Source organism: Gallus gallus, chromosome 11 (assembly GCF_016699485.2).
Source record: "Gallus gallus isolate bGalGal1 chromosome 11, bGalGal1.mat.broiler.GRCg7b, whole genome shotgun sequence".
NCBI lineage: Eukaryota > Metazoa > Chordata > Aves > Galliformes > Phasianidae > Gallus > Gallus gallus.
In genome coordinates this window covers 5,983,798-5,992,950 of record NC_052542.1, presented here as the reverse complement: position 1 = coordinate 5,992,950, position 9,153 = coordinate 5,983,798, and the positions used below count along the sequence as shown (strand labels likewise).

Genomic DNA, 9,153 nt, shown 5'->3' with positions numbered 1-9,153 from the left:
GAGGGGACAACCCGACCCCGCGGCCGTGCCCGGGCGCTGCTGCCGGCGGGGAGCGGCCGGGGCTGCCCGCAACCGACGGGGGGCGGCGCTGCCGGCCGGGCCGGGCCCGCTGGCGGCGGGGCTCGGGGCGCAGCGCTGCGTGCCCGGGGGCTGCGCGGGGAGCGGGGCGGACCGACCCCGCCGCCTGTATGGCTGGCTGGAAGTGAAACGCGCCCGGCTGCTCCTTTCTCCCCCCCCCCCCTTTCCTCTTTTTTTTTTTTTTTTTTTTTTTTTTTGGGAGCCTCCAAAAGGCTCTCTCGTCCCTTTCATGTGCCGCCGCGGCCCAATGGGAAGGCGGAGGCTGCCTGCAAGTGGTCTAATCTCAATGAGGTGTCAATCATGTTCCCCGGTGGGTGAAGTAAGGTCTTTTGTAACCGCCTCTGTCTTTGGGAAAGAGAGGAGAGAGGAGGAAGGCTGGAGCTGAGAGGGGGACGCCGGACCGTGCTGCGGGAGGGAGCTGAGATTCGCTCTTGCTCGTGCTTTAGCGGGGAGAAGCGGAGCACATGGATTTCTAAACACGCTGGGATTTTATACGGCTACAAAAATAAGAACGACAACAGCACCTGACCCTACCGAAAGCAGTCAAATGAATCGTAATTGCAGATCAATGCAGAGAAATGGGGAAACTTCACTCGAAGCATGGTTAGTTCCTTTGACTTGCTACTTCCTCAGCCCTTTCCCCTTATTCGGGTTGTACTTGGTTTGTTGCTGTGATTTTATACCGGTGTCTAACGATCTTCCTTTATTATTTCCCTCACACACTTTCCTCTGGATCTGCCTAGCTGCCGTTTGTAAACCCAGAGAAAGTCCGGAAGGTAGGGATGGCTGCTTGCTGCTAGTAACTTCGACCGCCTCGCAATGCCCGTCCCCGCGGCTGTCCCCGGCCGCTGCCCTCTCCCCAACTTTCCGCCGCGCTCTGCCCGCCCGCTCCGGTTCCGCTCCCGCTGCGGGCTGCCCGGGGCCGGCCGGGCTGTGCGGGCGGCTCAGCGGCGGCATTGTCTCCTCTTTTCTAGGTGATAGTTTTGCGGTGAACGCCTCTCTGGCTCGCAAAGGGCTGGAGGACTGGATGGTGAAGCAGAAATACTCCGGGGGCAGCGGCAGCAGCAGCGGAGGCAGCAGCTCGGGACTCCAAGGCTGCCAGCACCGGGCTGCTTGCGGGCTCTCCAGCGGCAGGGTATGTCAGCTTCCTAGCTGCGCCCCCTCCTTTCTTCTTTCTGAAACAGGGGAAACCAAAAGCTCTTTCTCCATCTCTCTCTCTCTCCTTCCCGAGGGCCGGTTGTGCAAACGCAGGGGTTGCTTTGCCACAGTGCTGCTCCAGGGGCTGCCTCGTGGGTGGTTTCCATCTGTCCTTTGATGAAGTTGGGAGCTGCGGAGCAAACTTGGTGCTGGTACAAAAGCCGGGGAGTAGAGGGGGACCTGACTGCCAGTGTCTGGGCGGCACGGTTGGAACAAAACCCATCACAAGTGGGAATGAACAGAGAATCGCTGGAGGGAACCCAGCGCCCAGTGTGTGCAAGTTGGTGTACCCCGACTGGCGCACAAGTTTGTCGCGTTTTGGCAGAGCAGTTCAGGAAAGGAGAAGTTCCCTACGAGTTTATGGTTATTTACTTGCTCTGTGTTGTTGGTGTGGGGCACACGTCACTTGTCCTGGCTGTTACCACACGCTGGTCGTTTTCCATCCTTTCTCTTTCCTCCAGTTCTCTCATGTAAAGCTGCGCTGGAGGAAATGTTTAAGCTATTTGTTCATCTTTTTGTTTGTTGCTTTTTCCTCCCCCTCCTAAATGTTGTCCCTTTAAACAAAAAGGCGTGATGGAAGATGATCGGATGAACAAAGGCGGTTGTGCTCAGATATGGTCCTCATAGTGTTTCAAGGTATGATCCAGAGTTTATTGATGTTTACTGAAAGACTCCCATTGACTTCCACGAGATCTGGATCAAACACTGAAACATGCATCAATGGAAAAGTAACCTGAGAGATGGGGAGATTAGAATCTGTGCTTCTCAGCAAGGAATGTGGCTTTGAGAGCACAAGCAGAGCAGGGCCACCAGACCTCCAGCAGACTCACCGCATTGTTAGCCACTAGTTTTATTGTCAGAAGTCTGCATTTCTTCTTTCTTGGGGGAGGAGGGGAAGGGGGGCGGAAATAACTCATGAACTGGAGAAGAGATGAAGCGTACTTCATGTTAGGTGTGGTCTTGAATTGCATAGACACTGTGTAGAGTGGAAAAAGCTAATGACTCTTTAGATTTCTTCTGTATTGTATATAGAGGAGGTTGAATTGTTTGGGAATCACTGGAAGTGAGGTGAGGAGGGTAGGATATGATATATGTGCTTGTAAATGATGAACTTGATCGCTTTGCTTGGTGTTCACCTTGCAGGTGTCTTTGGTTGTAGTGACTTCCATAGTATTTTACTTGGAGGCAGTATGTCGCCATTAGTAATGGTACATACACGTATGATACAGCTGCAAAGAGTTAAAATGTGCTTTTAAGTTATCTTTCATTATCCTCATTTTTGAAAGACAGGTTTTCCAGATGCGTGTTCTTGCACTCACACACACATTTTTCTAGGAAAGAAAGTTTAACTCACCAAAGTAAACACGGTTTTAAAATATAAATGTCAAAATTGCTGACTTCAGCTTTGTGAAAGAGAATGCATTTCATGAGGGTAGTTTGCTTTCTGGAAGAAGAATATCTTTGATAATACTTTGTCATTTAGGAAACTTCAGTTCTGTGAAGTCTGCTCAGCTGGAATGACAGTAGAACAGAGTATGGTGAGGTATGCTCAGGATAGCTCAGCAATTAGCAGGCCATTAACTAAGAATTAGCCTGTACTTTTTACTACATTATAAAACTGCAAATAGGTTTAAAGATATTTAAAAGCTCTGTACCCATGAGGCTTTTTACTGTCTTCCTGATAAAGCTGTTTCAGGATGTTTGAAAATATTGGCAATTTATTGCCTAATATATTTGATGGTATCTGTATGCATATATGGCCTGCTAATTGATTTAGTTCATTTGTCATCCTATCAGAGCCACACTATGACAGCTTCACTGAAGTTCCTTTAAAATATGAACTTTCGGTAATATGGAAGGATGCATTTCTAATCCTACATTGGAAACAGATGTGCCATATGTACAGTCTTTGACAAGGATTATGGAGCTATTGACTCCATAAATGAGACTGCACAACTGTTTCTCTTCTAAGATGTCTTTGATCTCTTATATAATTATACCAAGATTCAAAGTGGATTGTTGCCTGACTTCTTGGTTCTTCGTTCACCTCTAGGTGTAGGAAGGCTATTAGTCACTTCTACTAATGGGATTGTGTGTTTCCCCCAGTAACGTAGTATAGTTGCGTTTGAATCAGCCAAGGGCTCTTCTGCTTACTGCTTCAGAACTCCTCTTAAAACGTCCATTTAGCTTGTGAGACTCTGTGGAATGGAACAGCTCCGTTGTCATGACTGGAAAACTTGGTTTCTCATTAAAACTTCTTTCCCCTGAAATAGGTCTTAGTTGCTGCTTCTGTGATTTATGGCAGGAAGAATTAGATCAAACTCTGATGAAAATATCTGCATCCAGAGAAACATTAACTTGAGTTTAAACAACAAACAAACAAAAGCAAGAAAACCAACAGTAGTCCTAGGAATAATTTTCCTTTTAGGAGTCCTTAATCAGACTCCTGTTGAAGGTTTCGTGTTTCACCTGTTTGGTGGAATCCAACCTACTTCAAAGAGCTGTTGGTGGAAACAATGCTGAGTTGCTTCTGTGTCTGAAACTGATGATTTGGATCATTTTGAGTAGAGCTTGAATATGGTAGTGAAATTTCAGTTATGTTAGCCCATATAGGCCAAAAATTCTGTGCTGGTTGGAGTTGAAAGGCTGGTTTCCTCAAGAACAGAGACACTGAATTGTTTCACTTAAAGTTGTCATCCAGAGGAGATGACACTGAAGTACAGGAATATCCATGTGGCCTTTTACAAGAGGAATGAATGACTAACATAGGAAAGCAATAAAATTTCATTTGTGTTCCTCTCTAGACTGATTTAATTTGCATGGAAGGCTCTCGTGAAATATTTGTGGAGGGTGAGTCTTTGTCAGTTTGGTCACAGAGGGTTTGACACAAGTAGGGGCTTCAGCATGCAGTACCTGTTACCTTCCTGAACTGAAGGTTTGAGTTCTCTTGGTTGGAGAAGACTTCCCTCTGATATATTTCTCCCCAGCACAAATTCAGTGGGATATGAGTAATCAGTGTCCAGCTATTGCAAACTGCATCTGTCATCTGAGATTGATCTCATAGTGGTAAATTGTTGGGTGAAGGCATGAATCAAGGGAGGGGGAGTGTATTTAGCACGCGCACTTCTGATGTGTAAACAACTTTCTGTTCTGGACTATGAGCTCTGATCTCATTAAGCCATTGCCACCCGCCCAGCAGGGGCTGCTCTGCTCTAAGTGTTTTAATTACTGAGGAGGCTGAGGGCTGGGCCGCACCCCTCTCCTTCTGCATCATGGAGAGTTAACGAGGAATTTTGTTGCATCCATGAAAAGAGTCATATTCTATTTTCAAAGCTAATTGAAACCACTGGGGTTGTAAATCTGTTAGAGCAAGTGAATACGCTTCTTTTGCTGCTTTATGAATGAGTTAACTTGTGCCTAGAGATTGAGAGGTTTCCTGACACTGTGGATTATCCTGTATAATTCTTAAGTTTAAATTTATTCAGCATGTTTATTTTTGCAAACCATTTTTGGAGATCAACATTGTTTGCAAATATACATGTATTTATTTATTTAACTGAGAAGTAGCTCTGTGCTAGAGGGGAAAATGTTAAATATGACATTGCTTAGTTCAATTTATTTTTATCTTCAAAGCCATATGAAATTTTTCAGTTTCTTGGTTGTGCATCTCATTGAGATCAGTATTTGGGACTGGAAAAAAAAAATCTCATTTTTAATTAAATTTCAAACTAGCTCTCAGTGAGCCAAGTAGGAAGTAATAATTTCAGGTGAAATAGGAAAGCCTTTGGCTTACCACTTCTGCTGTAAAGGACTGTTTGGTGCTAGTGATCCTCATCTTCTAACTTAATTGACAGTAATTAGAGTTGAGTATCTGGTCTGGGATTGATGCATTGGGAAATGCTGAGGCACGTCACTGTTTCTCAGTTGGGGCATGTTCTCCATTTGTTCTATGCCTTTAACAGCCACTGACATTAATGGGCATTCCTTGCATGGCTAACAGGGGACTCGAGGCCTGTCTCAACTTCACTGTTCTTCTTGCGTGGTCCTTCATGAATTAAAAAGAAAGTCCTTCCTAATTCCCCACTGTTAAATAGTATATGTTTGTGTATGTAAAAATGCATAGCCTGATGAGAGGCACAGCTGGAAAGAGTATGCATCCAAAATGAAAATAATAAACAGAAACGAGACGTTTTAGTGGCCTGTATAAACTATGCCTTAAAGGCCACTGAAGCGGAAGAGTTAATTGTAGCACTGCTTTTGGGGTCATTTTATGGATAGAATGACATTTGAAGGACTCTCTTCTTGCTGATATGGTAATAAGATCAACTACAAATTTCCTAAGGTGCTATCCTGTGTGACTGCTTGAGGTGATCTTTTAAACTGAAACATTTTCAAGTACCTTAATGGCAGTATCGTATAAATAATTACTTGTATGGACTGAGAGGTGTAGAAGAAACAACAGACTCAGCCAGGATATGTATTTGTATGACTGAAAAAATATTTTGATAGATAAAATGTTTTGTGTATGGCATTTAAAATAAAATTGCCAAACTTGCTATTGGAAGTGAGAGAGGCAGAATCTTATTTAGTGCTATAATTTGGTGCCAACAAACCCAGATAATTTAATTAGTGGTGCACGTAGTCTATCTTGACAGCTCTGAAAGTATTAGTGCCATAGTGATGAGATTAGTGAATTGGCCAATATTATAGCAGAAAGCTGGATTCCAAGGGAATTATCCTTGAATGATACCAGTTGGTGCAATTAAAAGCCACAATTCAGTTGCCGTATGGAAAGTGTTAGACATCCTTACGTGGTTTCAGAGTTATGTGCCGGAGGTTAAATTGACATATGAAGAAAAGCATAAATTAAATATTTTGTGTTATGAAATTAAAAGTTGACTTTGCTTGAGCCATATGGAGGAAGTGCATGGAAGACAGTGTATTTCATCGGGGCTTGTTTTATAGATATTTTGGATTTAACATGGTGCATTTGTAATTGGAGATGTTGGTTGGGAAGCTGAATAACTCGTGAAGCTTCTGCAAACCATCTCATTAAAGCAGCTTTATCTAGTAGCTGGGTGAGGTCCTCACCTAAGGGATGCAAGATGGCTGTCTCTTGGCCTGCTGATGGTCCCTCCTGGTTTAATGGAACTTGAATCCCTCTGAATGGGAGGACCTTTGTTGGGGAGTAAATTCTCTGTAAATTAGGATAAAAAGTAACAATGATATATTATTTAATGACTTAAATGTAAATAATTTAATCCAGACTTTATAGTATAAGTTTACTTATAACGAGAATGGGAAATTTGTAGCACGATTGTTGACATATGGGAATGTTCTTTACAGCAGCATTCATTAACATAAGGTTTTTCAATAAGTTTTGTGAGTTCTGTAATAAAACCCAGGAGGAGCTCTGTGAGAGGATATTTGTAGGCACCCTTCAGAAGAACATCTTAGTTGACTTTTATGGCTCCTTTTGCGTTGGCTTAGGAACAGACAAAAGAGAAGTCTCTTGAGTATTGAAACTTTGTAAAAGTTAGCTTTTTCCGAAGTTGGGAAGATAATTGTTCAGTGATTGTATTTAAATCAAAATGGAACATTCTTTCCCCTGCTGCAGATGTTGGCCTTTATGGAAATCCTCCTGGATGAATTTTGCTTTGTGACTGTCGGTATCATAGCATAATTGCAAAGTAAATGCTAGATGTCAAAATGTGTACAAAACTTGGAGTACTTGTTGGTACCGAAGCCCTTTTCTAGTTTGTTAATGTACTGCTCTGAGGAGTCAGACGGGAGTTTTCAGACTATGTGATATCTATAAATATCGTCCATGGAAAATGAGGTATAGGTTTAGTTCAAAAATTAATGGGAAGAAATGGTCAAGCAGACTTTTCCCCGTGAATTTATTTAGTCATATCTGCCAACACTGGCAGCAGAACTAAGCTTGTATTTATTCCTGTAGAGTAACTACTGCTATGGGAGATTGAGCTGGACTGTACTCCATTCAAGAGTCATTAACCAGGTCCCAAATGCAAAATCTTCATTGTGTCTGATTTCTGAGCGAAGCATGTTTGTGTTGGAATATCTCATGACAGCTATCTTGCAGTGGTGGAACGCCAGGGGCATTAGGAGTGGTGAAAAGGCTGTGCTGGACTGGATATTATCACTACTGCATAACCGAAGTGGGGAAAGGGCTTGTATGTGTTCAGCTGCTGCTGTCCTCCATTCTCTTCCAGGTGTATGGCTGTATGTTGTATCTGCTGTTTGTAAACTTGTGATTTTATTGATGCCACGGTGATAGGGCAAATCTCTTATCCCGTAATTTGCTGAACAGAAATAACACTTCTGAATGTGTGAGACTTTTTCACGCTGGAAAGTCTTGTGTAGCTCTTTAAGCAGGAAAATCCCATCTTACAAACAGACTACAGTCACATAAGCCGATACCCATTGTTTAATAAGAATTGGTCCATTGGCTTTGCATGGGACTTGACATTCAAAGAGGCTTATATCTGCAGCTAAGTGTCCAGGCACGTTCCCTAATACCTGCCTGTGTGTTTCTTACATGACCTGATGGGCCTGTGAGAAATAATGAGAAATAATTCTGTCTTAGTCATATAGGATCAAAATGTTTGGGGAAGGGAATGATGCAGTGCTGGAGAGGTCCTGTAACAGCTGTGAAGCTGAGTTTCACTGATCTTGTTTGGATGGTGTGGCCTACTGTCTATTACAGCACGACAAACATCCCTATTGTTTTAGGCTATTAAAACTTCTGCTGGAGTAAATACTTCTGCTCCTGTGAAGACCACGTCAGGGAGGCTGACATGTTATATCTGTGTCCAAGAGCTCCTCAGTGGTCAGTAAGAGGCTAGTAGAAATGCATCTAAAGGATCCAATGTGACTACTGAGCAGGGCTAAGGAAACGCCTCCTCTTCCCTGATTCAGGGTTTTTGCTGTTTATAAGGTGTTGACAAGATTTGGCAAGGTTTTTGCCAAAAGTCCATGCAAAAGAATTGCTGCTTAAATCTGAAACTGTTGATTGACACAACTCCTCAAGGAAGCAGCTTTTCTGCTTTTTCTCTGAGCTCTGAAAGCTCGATGTTCTTTGATATCCCTTCTTGGTCTGAAAATTCGGTGGGACTCTGAAATTCATCCGTCTGAGGGTGAAAGGGTATCCTGCTTATATACCTTCAAGGTGTCATCTACCAGTCTTGAGTTTGGTTGTAATGGAATGTGGATTTAAATGCAGGCTGGGTGTTACTGGTGTCTGAGAATGTGAGACCTTCTCCTAAAATGAGGGAAGAGATCAGTAATGTTTTGAGCAAAAATTGTAGTAGAGAGCTTTTAATGTGCCTTGATTTTTCAGCCCTGTATCCTTGGGCTTCAGACTAACAAATGCTGGCAGTGTAACTTTAGCTCAGAGGTGGATTGGCATGTAGTCAGAACATTCTCTGCACTGTCCATCCAGAGAAATACTTTGTGTTTTGTGAGTAGGGTGGAATTTAATGCATTTGGGGGCATTACTGTGGCAGCTTTAAAAGGATTAAGTACGTTGAGGCTCCTATTAAAGTATAACATTGTGATTCAAGATCTGTGAAAGAAAATCATGCATGGGTGTTTGATCTTGGGGTGCAGCCACACATGCTGTGAGGCATAAAATAAGGGGATAGACTCAGTAGGGAAGTGACAGAACAAAGTACTGTCTTGCAGGAGAAATGGGATTTGGGAGCAGCCTTGGATCTTTTGATACGTGCTCTGTTGCAAATGATGAATGGTGCAGAGGTGACAGGTTTGTCTTGGGGGAGGAAGGAGAATGGTGGGTAATGTGTCACACTGCCCTCAGAGAGAGTTTTCTTGCTGATTCCCCAAAGATTTGATACTGAT

At 43.4% G+C, this 9,153-nt stretch overlaps 1 protein-coding gene across 4 annotated transcripts in view; it reads left to right on the top strand.

The window, feature by feature from the left end:
- Positions 1–421: 421 nt before the first annotated feature.
- Positions 422–9,153, top strand: part of NKD1 (naked cuticle homolog 1) — a 110,174-nt gene continuing 101,442 nt past the window's right edge. For 2 of the 4 annotated variants that reach the window (XM_015292399.4, XM_414094.8), the window contains exons 1-3: positions 422–681; positions 822–854; positions 1,053–1,213. In XM_015292399.4, coding sequence (XP_015147885.1) covers positions 657–681; positions 822–854; positions 1,053–1,213 — 219 coding nt within the window. In that variant the 5' untranslated portion in view covers positions 422–656. Of the gene's footprint in view, positions 855–1,052; positions 1,214–9,153 lie in introns of all 4 variants that reach the window. The other 2 variants (XM_046899710.1, XM_025154270.3) reach the window with 2 other exon arrangements.